Source organism: Lithobates pipiens, unplaced genomic scaffold (assembly GCF_037356315.1).
Source record: "Lithobates pipiens isolate NorthernLeopardFrog02 unplaced genomic scaffold, aLitPip1_a1.2 Scaffold_28, whole genome shotgun sequence".
Lineage (NCBI taxonomy): Eukaryota > Metazoa > Chordata > Amphibia > Anura > Ranidae > Lithobates > Lithobates pipiens.
Genome location: NW_027507789.1, coordinates 211,268,936 through 211,287,752, shown reverse-complemented (window position 1 = coordinate 211,287,752; position 18,817 = coordinate 211,268,936). Strand labels below are relative to the sequence as shown.

Sequence of the window (18,817 nt, the reverse complement as noted above, 5' to 3'; positions counted from 1 at the left end):
TAGTAGGCAAGCCGGAACAGGTGGTAGACTGGAACGGCAGGTAAGGTAGTAGGCACAGCCGGAACAGGTGGTAGACTGGAACGGCAGGTGAAACCAGCGCTGGGTGCTGGACTGGAACTGCTGGACAGCTGGCACAGGTGAACAGGCAGGAACCGCAGAAGTAGTCGGTGCTGGACTTCAGGTAGACAGGCAGGCGTGGTCAGGGACGAGCTGGGTCGGCAACAATCGGGCAGCAGAGGTACAGAGCAGAAGGCAGAAGCGAGGTCAATCAGGCAAAGGGTCGGAGGCAGGCGGCAAACAGGCAAGGTCCAGGAACAGGCCGGGTACAGAATCAGGAACACACACACAGGAACGGATAGCAGGAGTCTCGGGAACGCTGTAGACAGGACAGCACTGAGGAGCAGGAGCAGGTCCCTTAAATAGGCAATTGGGCGCCAAGAACGGTCGCACGGTACGTTTGCGTACCCCCGCGGGTAACCGTGCTCCCGTTCGTGACCCCGCGTACGCCCGTTCGGCTCGTCGTGCGCCCGCTCGTGTCAACGCGCACCCGCGTGCGCCTGTTGGGGACTACATGCACTCGCGTGCGTTCGTTAGCGCCAACCCGCGTCCGAAGGCACCGACGATCCCCTTGTACAGGGAACCTGCGGGTAAGTCTTCCTTGAACGACCGGGATAGTGGAACGACCGTGACAACAGGTCTCCCCTGCGAGGAGATGCTGCTGATTGGCTTTCCTCGCCTCACACTCTGTCAGTGTGAGGTGAGGAGAGCCAATAAACAGCACTTCCATATTTACAATACGACAGGCGGAAGGTAGTTAAACTCACTTCCTCTGAGCTCAGACTCTTCTAGACCTACTTCAGCCAAACACTGGCCAGTGAAAGAAGATGCAGAACAGTGATGAGCTCATCACTCTGTCACTCTGCTTTCTCTTCCTACCAGCATGCACCTTGTGAGCACATGAACTGATTGGCTCTTTGTGCTGCTCTGTCCTCTCACACTCAAGCCCTGCTGTACAGGAACTGTAGGTGGCTGATACCAGGTCATATTTAGGTACACATAATGCTTGTCTTTAAAATAATACATTTATTATGTATTAATTATTCCGAAGCTACATTCATTTGTGTCTTTTATATATTGCTGAAGTTTGGCTTTAAAGAATCTTAGAGGCCAAATGAAAGGCTTCCTCCTAATATAAGCAGAGGAAGTGTACATACAGGATTATACTGGAAACAAGCTGATCAGATGAGCCTTTATCTGTCCCCTTCTCTGTCTTCATAATCACGTGTAATGGTATATGCAGCGAGGTTCATTGTAACATGAAGATCTAACACTAGGATGTTTTTCTTTCAGGGAGTAGAGTGGACAACAAAATAATCCAACAGCTTCCACCAGAACAGCTGAGGATTAGAGAGGGGCTCCGGGGACCCCCGCAGATCCAGCCATAAGAGAAGACACAACCAATACTAGATACGATCATTAAGAAGAGGCGTGCAACCACAGAACAGGAGACAAAGGCCACTTCTGGAGTGGCTATGGATCCTTCCTCCGGCACTAAGAAGAAGGGAGAGAAGATCAGCCAAATTAAGACACAGACAGGAACTTCAGACAGGTAACGCAGAGGTGCTCATGGTGTTTGAAGTTAGCATGAACATGTCTTTAGATTAATTCTATGGTGCTATTCTGAAATTTTAAAGAAAGTGCTCTATGCATTAAATGTACAACTCAGAGATAACTTGGACTGGGATAGGACTAGTGGCCTTCAGTGCATCACATCTTGTCAGAATGGGCCAAGCACCTGAAGAAAAAGGCACCATGCAAGCCAGGCAGTGCTACGGCTGGTTTCATGCATTTAAGGAGAAACATTGAAGTGCATTCAAAGCCATTTCTTTTATTTTGGGAAGATTTAGAAAGAGTTAGAACCCCAGTTAGGCGAGGCCTAATCTAAAATATGGGAGTTTAAGGGAATTCCACCAATAGGGACACTTGTTCAGATGACAATTGTCTAACAGAAAAGAGATTGATTGCTTTGCCCTGGGGTGGCAATCAAAACACAATAGATAAAAAGTGCCACATCCTAATAATGATAAATTGAGGGATAGAGAGAAATAGACTTTGGAGGCGCATATTATAACACATTTTTAATAGTTCACATATATTAACTACATATACAATGCACATTGAATAAAACACATTAATTTGGAAAATCCAAAGCGGTAAAAAGGACCCATTGATCAACCCATAAAGGGGGTGCCACTTGTGTGCGTCCTGTGGGGCTTGTGTTGCTAACTGTCAATAAGGCCTCCACTGGGTTGTGGCATTTACTAATAGGCTGTTCATAGGTCTTTGAAGATTTAAAAATTTGCTCAGCATGTTTCGCGATTTAGAAACATCGCTTCTTCAGGAGATTCTGTATCACATTTGGTGTTTGCTGAATCTTAATTTCAACCCCGCTCGTGGAACACTGCTGCAGACCAACATATTTTATATGTGCCTCCAAAGTCCATTTCTCTCTATCCCTCAATTTGACAATTGTCTAACAGCTGAATTTAAGATATACTTTCAAGACAAATACACGTTTCCTTAAAATATCCTATTTCTCGAAGTTACTCAGTTTTGATTATAAAGTTGTATCTTCTTTTTTTCTGTGAAAGAAAAACAACCTGCAAGCAGGTCCCATTAAGGCGCTCTTGTTATTGGAGCATTCACTCTGCTTATGTAGCAACTTCCTAGGTAGGTGCTGGGTTAGGTAAATGTAGCTACTGGCTCACTGTAATCAGTTGAGCTGCATGTGATTGTTTTAGACTGGTCTGCGTTTCACTAGCTGCAAGGTTGACTGCTTCTTCATGTCTGTCTGGAAAGGTTCTGGAAGATAGTGGCTGGGGGAGTCAAATTAGCAGCTGAATATTTATGCAGCCCTTGCCAATCCCTGTGGAGAGGTGCCTAGATGGTGGCTGGGAGAGTGTATAAATACTCTAACACTTGGAACAGAGGGGTCCTTGTCCTAGAAGAGGAGATCTCAGCCTGGAGAGCTACTGTCCTCCTGGGCAGGCTTTGTTTGCTGTTCATCGAGGTCCCAGTTAGGCTAGCTGGGGGGTCCATTCTGCTAGAAGTTGCTGGAGCTGACTGAGAGACCAGCATCAGCAGGCCCTGGTGGAGTTGTAGTCTATAAGAGATTTTGAGACAAAGTGCACATGTAGGGGATTTCCATGAGCAGAGAGCTATTATTACAGGAAGATCTTCTAATATGAAGCTGCAGTCTGACAAAAGGTGGGGGCTACTTTTTTTCTGCAGCATGGTGCAGGGGAATTTTTTTTTATAGTTTGTGTACTCTTTTATGGATGATTTACAAGTGCAAATTCATTGTTGCAATTCTTTTCTAAAAGTTTATCTCTAGTCACATAGATTTTGGAAATTAGTTGTAATCGTTCAGAATTGAGTAGAAATCCCTCTTTAGACAGTTGTTTCTGGAACAGGTGTCCATTTTCTATTTATGGCCTTAAAGCTGAACTCCAGGATAAGCAAATATTGTCTATAGACAAGAGGCATGTGTTTTTACTTGGATCTTGGTGTGCTTTGTGTATTTCTTCCAGATCTGTGCAGTATTCTAGTGTGTAGGAGCTTTCTGTAATAAAGACTGGCCACTGCGCCTCATTCTCTCAGGGTGACTGGTCTTGTTTCCACCACCTCTTCTAGTTTTTTTGAAGGCAGCCTGCAGTGGATGAAGCCTGCTGGGTCCCTCCCACAGCCGTGCTCTTTGAATTGACTATTGTGCAGTGCATTGATAATGTCACTGCTAACATCAAGGTAATAAGAGGGGTTGCAAGGGCATTTGGTGCAATGCTAAGTGGATTTATCTTCTTTGTGGCTTTTCAGGAATATATTTAGATTAAAATGTTCATATCTGGGGTCATAAGTGTGCACAGCCTATTGCATTAGGGTGTGCACCCCAAAACTCAAAGCCTTTCTCTGGCCAAGTTTCCACCCCCAGCCCCACTCTTCCTTGTGGGAAAGAAGTAAAGCAGCACCAAATAATGGGCGTGGAAAAGGCTCAGAATTGTGTATCAAACAAGGCATAAGCTTTACGGATGTGTGACACAGATTACGGGACTCGGGAATGCTTAGAAAACATGGTGCATCCCATCATCCACAGATCACCTCTTCTTCCCCCATCCACAGCTCGCCTATGGATCCCACCATCCAAAGCTCACCTCTTCTTCCCCTGTCCACAGCTCATCTATGGATCCCACCATCCACAGCTCACCTCTTTTTCCCCCGTCTACAGCTCACCTATGTATCCCACCATCCACAGATCACCTATGGATCCCACCATCCACGGCTCACCTTTTCTTCCCTCGTCCACAGCTCACCCATGGATCCCACCATCCACAGCTCACCTCTTTTCCCCGTCTACAGCTCACCTGTGGATCCCACCATCCACAGCTCACCTCTTCTTCCCCCGTTCACAGCTCACCTATGGATCCCACCATCCACAGCTCACCTTTTCCCCCCCCCCCATCCACAGCTCACCTATTCCCCCCCCCCCCATCCACAGCTCACCTATGGATCCCACCATCCACAGCTCACCTCTTTTTCCCCCCTCTACAGCTCACCTATGGATCCCACCATCAACAGCTCACCTCTTCTTCCCCGTCCACAGCTCACCCATGGATCCCACCATCCACAGCTCACCTGTGGATCCCCCCCATCCACGGCTCACCTCTTCTTCCCCCGTCCACAGCTCACCTATGGATCCCACCACCCACAGCTCACCTCTTCTTCCCCTGTCCACAGCTCACATATGGATCCCACCATCCAGAGCTCACCTCTTCTTCCCCCGTCCACAGCTCACCTATGGATCCCACCATCCACAGCTCACCTCTTCTTCCCCCGTCCACAGCTCACCCATGGATCCCACCATTCACAGCTCACCTCTTTTTCCCCCGTCTACAGCTCACCTATGGATCCCACCATCCACAGCTCACCTCTTTTTTCCCCCCCATCCACAGCTCACCTATGGATCCCACCATCCACAGCTCACCTCTTCTTCCCCCGTCCACAGCTCACCTATGGATCCCACCATCCACAGCTCACCTTTTCTTCCCCCGTCCACAGCTCACCCATGGATCCCATCATCCACAGCTCACCTCTTCTTCCCCGTCCACAGCTCACCTATGGATCCCACCATCCACAGCTCATCTCTTTTTCCCCCGTCTACAGCTCACCTATGGATCCCACCATCCACAGCTCACCTCTTCTTCCCCCCCGTTCACAGCTCACCTATGGATCCCACCATCCACAGCTCACCTCTTTTTTCCCCATCCACAGCTCACCTCTGGATCCCACCATCCACAGCTCACCTCTTTTTTTCCCCATCCACAGCTCACCTATGGATCCCACCATCCACAGCTCACCTATTCACCTCTTTCACTCCTCTTTGTACCCCCTGTCAACATGCTACCTCTGCACTCCCACCATCCACAGCTTATCCTCCCAGTCCACAACTTACCTCTGCATGCCCAACTACAGCTTATGTTTTCACCCCCATTATCCACAGCTTATCTCTGCCCCCTTCTACATTTGACTTCTGTACCCCCATCTACAGCCCTTACCTCTGCAATCCCCCATCTTTCACCTCTGCACCCCCAGATCTCTTAATCTGCACAACCCCCTCAAGATCACTTTGCACAGCTACCTCCACAGTTTTCACCTCTACACAAATCCCCCCTCCTTTCCCAGCTCTCACATCTGTACAACACCCCCAACCTTCCCACAGCTGCCTCTTTGCAAAACCGCCCCGCTCCCCCACTTTCCATACACAGCTCTCACCTCACTTCATGAATGCTTTATAGCAGTTCAGACACTGCTACACCTTTACCACCCTTTTTGCCTGGACAGTTCCGCCTATTAGACTTGTGTAGCATGGTGCCAAGGAGGAGTTTCAGAACACTCGGCTCTAAGCTACATGGGACTGATATGTGGCAGGCGGGGACAGGAGTTTCCCCGAAGCACCCCACCACTTAACAAAGATGCGAGTGGTTGCAGCGTCGGGACACTGGACTCCAGAGGACAAGACTTCGGGTCAATTCACACTGACATGCGCTAAAATGTATGGAAAATGCCTGTACATTTCTACCCATTTTAGTTGTGTTTTCACGCATGCTGACGTCTGTTGACAGTATATTTCGATATTTATTGACGAACATTTTGATGTCTGTTGACATTCATATGCAGCGTTAGGGTGTGAATTGGCCCTTCCAGGTCTTGCACATCCGCCCTGCTAGTAGACATGTACGATTAGTTTCGTATGAATCGAAAATTCGTACGAATTTCCGTAAAATTCGTACACTTGGAACGGAAATGTGACTGGTGTTGTTGACCAATCAGAGGTTTTCTTCTGCTGCTGAGTGGGGGTTGGGAAAATGACCTTTTTTAATATGGGAGTGGGAGACTGGTACTGGTAGTCGATGGGAGATTCAGAATCGGACAAAGTAAGAATTTTCGTTAATTACGATTATTCGTTATGATGAAACCCAGGAAGTCAGCACAGGGATGGTTCATCATAACGAACGTTCGTAATTGTTACGAAAAGTTAACGAACCTAACGAAAATTTATATTTCGTACGAATCCAAATTGAATTTCGTACACGAATTACCAAATATGAATTAACAGCTAATACGAAACGTAACGAAACAAATTTATTGACGGCGCACATGTCTACCAGCTACTGACTGGACAGTTAGGGCCCTCTCACACGGCTGTCCGATCACGTCTGCCTGTTAGTTTTTCAGGCTGACCTGATCGGGGCCCCCCATTCATTCATATGGAGTGGCGGATGTCAACGGTAACATGTCAGCTGACATCTGCCACTATCCGATCCGATCCTGTGTACAAAATCCAGACAGTTGGTGGTTCTATTTTCATAGTTACATAATAGGTGAGGTTGAAAAAATACACAAGTCCATAAAGTCCAACCCATGTGTGTGATTATATGTCAGTATTACATTGTATATCCCTATATGTTGCGGTCGTTCAGGTGCTTATCTAATCGTTTTTTGAAACTATTGATGCCCCTCGCTGAGACCACCGCCTGTGGAAGGGAATTACACATCCTTGCCGCTCTTACAGTAAAGAACCCTCTACGTAGTTTAAGGTTAAACCTCTTTTCTTATTATTTTAATGAGTGGCCATGAGTCTTGTTAAACCCCCTTCCACTGAGAAGTTGTATCCATATTGTGGGGTCACCAGTATGGTATTTGTAAACTGAAATCATATCCCCTTTCAAGCGTCTCTTCTCCAGAGAGAATAAGTTCAGTGCTCGCAACATTTCCTCATAATTAATATCCTCCAGACCCTTTATTAGTTTTGTTGCCCTTCTCTGTACTCGCTCCATTTCCAGTACATCCTTCCTGAGGACTGGTGCCCAGAACTGGACAGCATACTACATGTGCGGCCGGACCAGGGTCTTGTAGAGCGGGAGAATTCTCGTTTTATCTCTGGAATTGATCTCCTTTTTAATGCCAATATGCTGTCTGCTTTGTTAGCAGCAGCTTGGCATTGCTGAGCCTATCATCTACTAGGACCCCCGGGTCCTTTTCCCAAGTCATTTCCAGGACGGCTTACAGAGAGATAGGCTCCTCCCACCTAGCACAGGAAACACATGATCCACATTATAAAAGACAGCCCACAGGCAATAGACCCTCAGTATTTGTGTTTCCTCTGGCCAGACAGGAACTCTGAAGAAATTTGTTATTTTTCTCTGGCCTTCATGCTAGGTGGCAGGGGCCTCCCGGCTACAGCATCCCAGAACAGGGGCAGGGAACCTGGAGAGGCAGGTAGCTCAAGCTTTCTCGGGCTGCCCTGGAAAGGGAGTCTTGAATTTTTACTGCAGGGGACCCCCTCTCTCCACAGGAGTCTGGTCGGCAGCATGCCTGTAGATTCAGGTACACTGGCAGTGCAGACTTATGGTGTCCTGAAGTTTGGTGCTCAGCTCAATAGCTTAGTGGTCTGTGCTCCTACCTTGAAAGCAGAGCAGAGGAAGTGGCTTGGCAGCCATGTTTTTGGTAGCAACACCAACCTGGTGGTCGGGGCTACATGCTCCATGCACGGTTCCAGGGGAGGCGTCCGATCCACAGCACCAGACCGGGATTCTCACTGCTCGACCTTTTTTAGGGCTACAGAGAAGAAGGTGGAAGCCATTTTGTCCTGCGCTGATAAGTCAGCAGGGAAGCCGGTCTGGGACATCTGCAGACTTTGACCCTAAGGTAAGAAAGAGGCAAATGGGGGTTCCTCTTTTTTTGCTCCCTGGTGAAGGGGGCACCAGGGGTTTTGAGATGATTCTCTGTACTACCCACAGACTAACAGGGCTGGTCTTGCTGTGCGTGTATCCCCTTTTTTCCCTACTAGTGGTGGGGCTTCATTTGGGTCTCCCTAGGTGGATGGGTGCTGGTCACAGGGTGATCTTCTGCACCTTGTCTCTCTTTGTAAAATTTTCAATTCGCTTTGTGTCCTCTCCCTCTAGGACAGAGTATGGGAGCAAAAAGGGGAACCACCTAAGGGACAGACTGCATAGCCTGTTAGTACAAGTTACCTATCTACTGCCTGGACGCCAGCTCCAGTGCTGCAACGCTCTTTGAAATAGAGTCCAGATTAAAGGGATTCCTAAAGAGCATTGGAAAAAGAAATGACAAACCTTTTTTCTTGATTTTCACAGAGGAGGAGAAGCAGCTATCCTCGTGGCGCTGACGCTCAAGCGGAGCCCTTCCTTACTCACATTTGGACAAACACCATATCCTCTGCTGCTGGCTGAAATCCTCATGTTTGCTGCTGATTAATATGGATGGATCACGGCTGCTGGTTTCCCCAAATCTTTTGAAGGGAATACTGCATGGCTGGAGCAGAGGCATCCAGAGTTCCTGACTACCTCCATATGGGCGGAGGGGCATTAGGGTTGCCACCTGTCCAGGATTCACCCAGACAGTTCGGGTTTGGAATCATGTGAAACCCGGTCACGTTATTGAGACCTTCTTCCCAGCAGGAAGCCAGCACTAACAACCCCCCCCCCCAAACACACACACAGACGGAAGAGGAGAGAGGACTAAATCTGCACCTCTTCCCCCCAACCCTACCCCTCTGTGTCTGCCCACACTCTAATCTCCGCCACTGTGCCTCAGAAAAGGAAAGTTGGTGTCCAGCAGCCTCAGATACATCTGGATGAGAGGTACTGACTGCCAAGGGGTGAGTGAGCTCACCATCCATCCCTGTCTGTGACTGAAGTCTCCCCCTTCTCTTTCCTGCCTCTGATTAAGTACACTAAGGTAAATCTGGGTTCTCAGAGAACCCCTTACATCAGAGTTTCCCTTTACACCAGAGGCCACAGTGTTCCCCCTTACATCAGAGTCCTCTCCATACATCAGAGTTCTGAGTGATCCCCCATAAATCAGGGTTCACAGAGAATTGCTTATGTTAGAGGCCCCAGAGTTCTCCCTTACATCAGAGTCTGCAGAGTCCCCCCTTACAGTGAAAGGGAACTCTGTGAATTCAGATGTAAAAGGGGAACTCTGTGTATTCAGATGTAAAAGGGAACTCTGTGGATGTTAGGCCCCTTTCACACTGGGGCGCTTTGCAGGCGTTACAGCGCTAGAAAATAGTGACGTCATCGCGGCTTCGCTAAATGACAGCGGCGGAGTTGCGAGACCCCACCAAGAAGATGGATGCGCCGGACTACAGAGGACAGCGGTGACATCGCTGGCTCCTGTGTCAGGTAAGTGACACATAATGGACTACTATGCGATGCATAGTGGTCCATTATGCTTTACCTTTGCAGGGAATGAAAGAGGAAGTAAACTCATCAGGGTTTACTTCCTCTTTAAAGCGACGCAGTGGCATATTGCAAAAAATGGCCTGGTCATTGAGAAGCCAAATCTTTCGGGGCTGAAGTGGTTAATGATTGCTCGTTAATACCTGCAGGTGTTGGCCTTCTGATTGCTCCTGTTGCGCACTTCAGGGCTTATCCAAAAGGTGTCAGAAGCTTTCATTTATCACTAGATTTGGACTAGGGATGAGCTCAGGCGTGTTCGCACACTCGCACACTACACACAATCCACGCACAGAGCCCACCAGGACATCAGCGCAGAGCTGCGCTACTCACAGGCAGTGAGACATTTCCCGATCTCTGCAGCTGCGCACCGGGGCAATGTCTCACTGCCTGTGATTAGCGCAGTGCTGCACCGCTCCGACTTCCTGATGGGCTCTGCACGTGGAGTATGAGAACACGCCGTAGCTTATCCTGAATTTGGACATGTATGTCTCCCACCTTAGTGTGGGCTATGTAAAGCAAGTTAAGTGTACAGCAATCTCTGTTAACATACATTGTTTAAATATGTAGTTTAAGGAGACTCACTTTTTACTTTGGTTCCAAATAAAATATCTGGTTATGTCTAGGAGCTGAAGCTGTACCTATTATGGTGTGACAGTATCTGCTATGCACTCCACTTTGTGTGCCTAGACTTCTATCACCTGGAGCTCCCTGGGTTCATCCACTGAATAGATGTATAATAGATTGCTAGCCAGAGATTAGGCTATATCTATGACATGTGTGTGTGTGTGTGTGTGTGTGTGTGTGTGTGTGTGTGTGTGTGTGTGTGTGTGTGTGTGTGTGTGTGTGTGTTGAGACGAATACACTATGTCTCTGACCTCACATTTCTCCAACTATGTTATAAACCGATGTATTTAAATACACAACATTGGAGCTTATGTTTGTGTTAATTGGGTTATATTCTTTTGGTACCATTATGGTTCAGGCCTCATATGTGATCTAATGTATGGACTGAGGTTACGTTTCCGCCGTTGCGACTTTGGAGTGCAGCTTTGATCCAACTTTACAGCCTCTGGATCGGGGGTTGCATCAGAGGTCGCATCGAGGTAGTGCTGGGACCTTTTCTAGGTCGTTGCAACTTTGAGTCGCATAAATTGGAACGGGTGCCATTGAACTCAATGGGCCGTGGCTTTGTGTCCTGGCGTGTCGCACTAATGTTTCTAATGACCTGCTTGACGTTTAGCCCTCATTTGTATATGTGGCTGTATGAATTGGGAGGCTTTTACCTGACCTTGTGTCGTACAATCTCCAATAGGTTGTCTTAATGCATTATTGTTCATAGACAGGTGTGTAAATGGCTTAGAGAGAAAATCTCTGGTCGCTGAGACCTTACCAAGGTATTTTGTCTATTGCATATGTACAGCGAAGGCTAATTTTTTTTTTTTTTTTTTGCTGTTGAGCCTTCATTCAGCAGAGGATCGAATCCCTTACGTTCAGCATGCAGTACCATATGCTCTCTCCATGCCTGGATCGAACAGGGTTCCAGCCATCTACCAGTGGAAGGACAGAGAAGTAGAAAAATCTACTTTGCAAGTCAATAATTTGAATAACTTAGGAGGTTCCCTCATCTTATATTGTATTTTTGGTGTTCTTCCTCCAGGAAGGATTTGGAGTGGATGTGGGCATGTGCCCAGTGGGGTGAATGGCCTCGGATGGTGCATGGGGATGGGGCAGATCTCCCTGCATGGGCTTTACTTGCATATCTGCTGTCTTCAGCTTTATATATTCTTTAGAAAGATTTTCTCTTCCTGTTCAGCACTGGAAGTGTAGTCTGGGCATGCAGCCAAGACAGCTGATTGGAGGTAAGACATACACCCCCTCTCCTCATAGGTAGAGACTTTCAGAGCTATTCGTTGAATAGTTCGGCACTCTGCTAATTTATTTATAGCATCCACCCCAACACAATACTCCCAGCTGCTTTTATCTCAGTTGACAAAGAACTTGTCAGAAGTTATGAGGATGATAACAGAAGAAAGGAGCTGGAGACAGCTACGGGACTTAGTGCTTTAAAGAGCGATGATAAAACACTGCAGATATATGTGCCCAGCTCAAATTTCACAAATTGGGTTTACATTCACTTTGACATTGTAGTTGAATATGTATCGATTGCATCACTTTAATTGGGGTTGTGTGGTCACTATAATCGTTCCTACGGTGTAGGATTTATACAGCAGTATGATCTTGTATAGCTGGTGGTGTAACGGCCATTTTGGTGCAGATGCAGACAGCTCCTTCTTGTGATGCTTTCCTTGCAGCACTAATGGGCAGGAATATGGCCTGTATATGTGGGTTCACGTCTTGCTATGTCTCTGTCCCCTATGCCTGAGTGGATATGTTTAGGTTCAGTACTCTGTGTGTGTTAAAAACACCATTGCATCTCTAATGCCGCATACACACAACCGTTTTTTCCGTCGGGATAAACTCTTGACGGTTTTTCCGAAAGAGTTCCGCTGAAACTGTCTTGCCTACACACGATCACACCAAAGTCCGACCGCCTAGCACGCGGGGACATACAACATGTACAACGGGATTAGAAAAAGGAAGTTCAATAGCCAGTAGCCAATAGCCGTCGTCTCGTACTTGCTTCAGAGCATGCGTTGATTTGGCCCGTCGGAACAGCGTACAGATGAGCAGTTTTCCCGATAGGAATTGATTCCGTCAGAAATATTTAAAACATGTTCTATTTCTACGTCCGTCAGAATTTAAAAAAAAAAAAAGTCAGATGAGGTCCACACGCTATTGGAATTTCCAATGAAAAGATTCCGTTTGACTTTTTCTGCTGGAAAGTCCGATCGTGTGTACACGGCATTACACAGCCTTCCTAACAGAACAGCTGTAGGAAGTCAAAGTAAATGTTCTGTTACTACTACAGGCTCAATCTTCTGGAGTAAGTAGTGTTCCCCCAGAGGCCCCCCCCCCCCAAACCTCATTTGCCATGTAGTTGCCCACCCCATTCATTTGTTCAGATCTACTTGCAAGGTTTCCTGTTTACCCCATCCTTCAGATCATTTATGAACAAATTAAATAAGATTGGTCCTGGGACAGAACCCTGAGGGACCCCACTACCCACCCCTGACCATTCTGAGTACCCATTTATCACTACCCTCTGAACTTGCCCTTGTAGCCAGTTTTCAGTCCATGTACTCACCCTATTGTCCATGCCAACGGACCTTACTTTGTACAGGAAACGTTTATGGAGAACTGTGTCAAATGCTTTTGCAAAATCCAGATACATCACCTCTACAGGGATTCCTTTATCTAGATGGCAACTCACCTCCTCATGGAAGGTTCATAGATTGGTTGGTTTGGCAAGAACGATTCTTCATGAATCCATGCTGATTACTGCTAATGATAACGTTTTCATTACTAAAATCTTGTATATAGTCCATTATCATCCCCTCCAAGAGCTTGCATACTATTGATGTTAGGCTAACTGGTCTGTAATTCCCAGGGATGTATTTTGGCCCTTTTTTAAATATTGGTGCTACATTGGCTTTTCTCCAATCCGCTGGTACCATTCCAGTCAGTAGACTGTCAGTAAAAATTAGGAACAATGGTCTGGCAATTACTTGACTGAATTCCCTAAGGACCCTCGGGAGCAAGCCATCTGGTCCCGGTGACTTTATTAATGTTATGTTTTCCAAGTCTATTTCTAATTCTGTCCTCTGTTAGCCACCTCCTGTGATGTGTCATGAGGATTAACACTGCAGTTTTGGTTACTGAAGCCCCCCGATTCCCTCGTAAAGACTGAGGAGAAGAATAAATTCAATACCTTCGCCATCTCACCATCCTTTGTAACCAGATGTCCTTCCTCATTCTTTATGGGGCCAATATGGTCTGTCCTCCCTATTTTACTGTTTATATACTTAAAGAATTTCTTGGGATTTTCTTTTGCTTTCCTTCGCTATGTGTCTTTCGTGTTCTATCTTAGCCACCCTAGCACCCTTACATTTCTTGTTGCATTCTTTGTAAAGTTTGAATTCTGATGATGATCCCTCAGTCTTGTATTCTTTGAAGGCCTTCTCCTTTGCTTTTATATGCAGTTTTACATTGGAGTTAAGCCACCCAGGACTTTTTTTCACTTTAAAAAAAAAAAAAATCCCAATGGGATGCAGTGGCTAATGCCCTTATTTAATATGCTCTTAAAGCAAACCCATCTCTCCTCCGTGTTCTTTGTTCCTAAGATTTTATCCCAATTAATATCTTCTAGCAAGGATCGTAGTTTAGGGAAGTTGGCTCTTGAAATTCAGTGTCTTTGTATTCCCCTTATGTTTCCTATTTTTGTGATTTATACTGAAGCTAATTGACCTATGATTGCTGTTTCCTAAATTGGCCCGTATTTCCATATCTGTGATCAGGTCCGTATTGTTGGTAATCAGTAGGTCTAGTAACGATTTGTTTCTAGTTGTCGCGTCTAACCATCTGACCTGTGAACAATAGTACAACAGTATCTCTAGTTCTCCCATCTTGTCTGGCGGATCAGATTGGATATGATCGGATGAAAATGGACAGGCGGTCCGTTTTCACTCAATCAACCCATAGAGGACAGCGGGACTGTGTCGGAGAGGGACCTGTCATCCGCCTGCTCAGCAGGGATTGGCAGAGCAATCCCCGCAGAGCAAGCGGCGTCCGTCAGATGGAGGCACCCATGTGAAAGGGGCCTAAAGGTGAAGCAGCAGCCTGATGAGCTCTTCACTCTGTCACTATGCACTCTCCTCCTATCAGCATGCTCCTTGCTCTGCATTTAAAAAAATACATATAAGGATGTAGTAACGATTACAGAGCTGAATCAATATGTGTCTTTTATATCTGCTTCCTCAGCTCTAAGGCTTATTTAAGTGCAATAAATTAGTTGGTACCAAAATTACAACCTCCAGGTCCCAGTTGTATTGTAACCAAATCTTCTAGCTCTCGCATACCGTTATCTTCCTGAGCACCGCCGAGATGCTGTATGCAGATACTCATTTCCATCTCGGTACCTTTTCCATGGCATGTACGTCTGCTCTTTTGGTCAGAGAGACTCAGAGCTTTGCACTTAAGGATGAGTTGCGGCAGAGCTCCAACTTTGTAACTGGGGGATGCCAAAAGCAAACGGAGAGCCCAGAGTTCAGGAGCTCCCAGGGTGCAAAGGAAAACACAAAATGTACAATCACTTCTCAGTGAATGTTTAGCTCAGCTTGAAAGCTTCTAAATATAGGTTTACTTTAACTGAGAGAATTTTTATTACTGTTCACGGATAAATGTGTAATGGCTTCAAGAGATTATCAGGACAGAAGATATATTTTTTATACATAGGGGCACAGTAGGAAGAAATATTTTTCAGCACACACCTGACTTCCTTTCCAGTAATCCCAGTAAAACTAAAAAAGAGTTTTCACCCTGTGTTGTACCTCTTTGCAGGCATGAACTCCAGAAAATTGCTGCATGCCACTTCTTAGGTTGGTTTTCCTTATAAGTGGACTATGATTAAATAATGTGTATTGAAACGGCCACCTATAATCTCCATGTACTGTAGAAGCCCATCTTACAGGGTGATAGGTACAGAGCCTTGTCTCCCTATAAAAGGAAATATCTGCGCAAGCATCTTCATGGCAGGATCACCAGGTATTATTTTAATGAAAGCTACAGATTTAAAAATATTTTTAAAAATAATTTTGACATAACTGGTTAACGTTCATATGATTTTAGCGTTATGGGGGTTTTCTAGTGAAACTAATCAATACATTTGCTAATACTCAGCTGTTGTACAGGTAGAAAATCAATCAGTTCTGTGTAATCCACTGCAGCTAAGGTCTAGAGAGCTAGTAGGCATAAGCTGTCATGGCATAGCCTAAAAAACGTGACCACTGTGGGAGGTGCTGCACTTCCAGATTTTAGCATTTATTATTTGGCTCCACAATTTTCCCACTTGTACCATATTGATAAATCTAATTGGCTCCACTACTTGTTTCTGTTTTAGTTGACCGTCTACAAATGCTTTCCCCCCACCTGTTCTGTGTCATACTTTGAGAAATTCGGGATCCTATGTAGTTGATGCACGTGTTAGCTTCCGCTATCATTATCAACTGATTTGGGACCTAGCTATGAGGAAAAATCTAACAATTCATAGTTTTTCTCCTCTATGGTACAACAAATATCTACCAGAGCCACTGACGGTGCCTGATTCTGTGCCTTGGGCTTTCAGAGGTATATATTATATTTCACATGTAATCGATAGTGGAGGGATTAAATTGTTGTAAGCATAAAGGATGAATTTGCACTTCAAAACTTGATGCTATTCTGTTACCTCCAGTTACTCCATGCCCTGCAAGCCCAGTTTCCGGATATGTATATCCAATCTACTACTCCCATACCTATACTGAAGGTCACTGAGACGGAACCATCTAGCACCCAGCTTGGGTGCCTCTGTCAAGATATAGCTTCCTGCAGTCTGGACCCAGGAACCAGATATTATATAGCTGAGACTAAACAACACTAGCTTAGATGCAAACTGGAACTCACTTTATTGAAAATTCACACAGAATATCTAGCACAGGAGATCAGGTAGAACCTCATTATTTTACCCTAACAATGCAAACTGTAAACAGGAATATAATTAACATAGCTAAGGAATGACCAACATAAACATTAAGCTAATTAAACAACTAGCCATCTAGGGACTCAGTGCCCACCAAGCCCATAACCCTGGATTCAAAGTACATTACACATTATCATAAGCATAAACATCTCACAATGGTTCGATAACAACTACTTTCCTACCTTCCTTCCTTCCACATATAACAATGTAAACCCCCTCCCTCACCTATCCCAATTGATTATGCCGCTACATCTTACTGGTTCCGAACTGTTAAGCGGGATCTCCAGTGGGCTTAATAACCACATTCTCATTATGATTCATACAGATGCCCTGGAATTCCGCAGGCAATGTTTTTTGTTTTCTGTTTTTGCTGTATAAGCTGTTCTGTGTAAAACCTAATAAAACATTTTTGTGAAAAAATAAATAAATGGTCAAAAATATTAACCACATCTCCAAGAGATGATTAGACAGACAGAAACAATAGGGGCCTCAGTTAACAATGGGAATGCACACCTAGGAGGCACACAATGAAAGAGACATACTTAACAATAAACACTTAAAGCAGAGTTTCACCCAAAAATGGAACTTCTGCTTTAAGTGCTGGTGACCCCTTGACATGCCACATTTGGTATGTCATTTATTTTTTTGGGTGGGGGGGGGGGGAAGCGGGTACTCGGTTTTTACAGGCACCCAGCTCCCACTTCCTCCCCTGGCACCGCAGTGCTGGAAGAAAGATCACCTCTCCCCCCTCCCTCCCTGCAATCTTCTGAACAACATCACAGGTCCCAGAAGATTGCCCGGGCATTCACAGCGTGCAGTGCGGCTCACGCATGCACAGTGTGCACCTGGCTGTGAAGCCACAGCTGGGTGCCCACAGTTAGAATGCCGGCACCACGGAGAGGAGGGAGAGAGGAGCGAGGTTTCGTGTGCCTGCATCGCTGGACCATGGAACTCCGCTTTAACACCTTAATAGATTATAGCAGGAGACCTCAGTATCAGGTTGCTTTGAGCTGATCATATTACCATCTTCTCTGAGTCTCACAGTCTAAAGCAGTCATTGCTGGTTTGGGCACAAAGGACCCAAATCTGTGTGTTTTGGGGAGACATGGACCCACATCCGAAGCAAGACCACTCCAAGGTTCCCCCAGGCACACACCTCCCAAAGCGTAGTGTTCCCTCCAATGCCAGGGCCCATAGTTAGTAGGCAAGAGGCTACCCTACAGTCCTCTCTAAAAGCCTCTGTCCCGATTGGGTCTGTCACAGAGGGAATTCGCAAAAATGTACTTCCCTATTCTACAATATACTATTTACTCTACTGGACTCCAAAATTGCCTGCTCCCCCAAGCCCTATTGGGACCCCGATGCAGATGGTCTAGATGATGGGGAACAAAGCAAAGTGCTAGATAACTGTAATTTGGTATCCCCTAAGTCAGGAGTAGGCAACCTGGGGCCCTGCAGCTGTTGCAGAACTACAAGTCCCATCATGCCTCTGGGAGTAATTGTAACTGCCAGTCTTGCAATGCCTCATGGGAAATGTAGTTCCACAACAGCTGGAGGGCCCCAGGTTGCCTACCCCCTGCCCTAAGTTATCCAACCACCTCACACAACTTTATATTCTGCGTAGGGTGTATATGCCTTCAATAGGAATGGCGAAATTCTGCCCTTTGCATAGTCCACTATATCCAAAGGGTTTAATTGCATCCAGTACATTTAGCTACCTTTTATGGGCCTGCCCTAAGATTCAGGGGTTTTGGTTTCAGGTTGTGCAATTCCTACATGACAAAATGGGATCACCGCTATCTCTCAACCTTAAACAACGTATGCTAGGATTTTACTCTGATCTTGACATTGATAAGTTTATGACCACATTTATGCACAAGACCTTATTTGGAGTTAGAAAGCTTATAGTTCATAGTGGTTTTTTATCCAAGAAAAAAACAAAAACTTTATTGGTTACATACAGCTAAAAAGAACATAGCCAGCCACATAAATTGTACATTATCCAAAAATAAGCCTGAATTGTGCCAACAGGGCCTAAAAAATGTATACATCAAAAAGCAGTCAACATGAGCATAAGACAACTGCCATAGCGAAAATACCGAACCTTGTTAACACCACGCCCATACGGAGTTCAAATTATACAATCAGCCCGCATTAAGTCCCAGAAGCCTATCCATGGTCAGATCCGCTGGGACAAGCCCAGGCACATCCAAGCATGGATCCCAAAGTTTCTCATATTTGCATGAACACACCCTATGCTGGTAAATACGCTTTTCCATTCGCAACCACCCACTCTTTGACCGTAGAAGTTATAGTTCATAGTTAGATGAAACCCTCCCTCCAATGCTTCCAGCTTGGATGGGTG

General features: G+C 45.8%; 1 protein-coding gene across 1 annotated transcript in view; it reads left to right on the top strand.

The window, feature by feature from the left end:
- MYLK2 (myosin light chain kinase 2) overlaps positions 1–18,817 on the top strand; it is a 92,661-nt gene that overhangs the window by 19,007 nt on the left and 54,837 nt on the right. The window contains exon 2 of the mRNA XM_077460470.1: positions 1,351–1,609. Coding sequence (XP_077316596.1) covers positions 1,533–1,609 — 77 coding nt within the window. The 5' untranslated portion in view covers positions 1,351–1,532. The remainder of the gene's footprint in view (positions 1–1,350; positions 1,610–18,817) is intronic.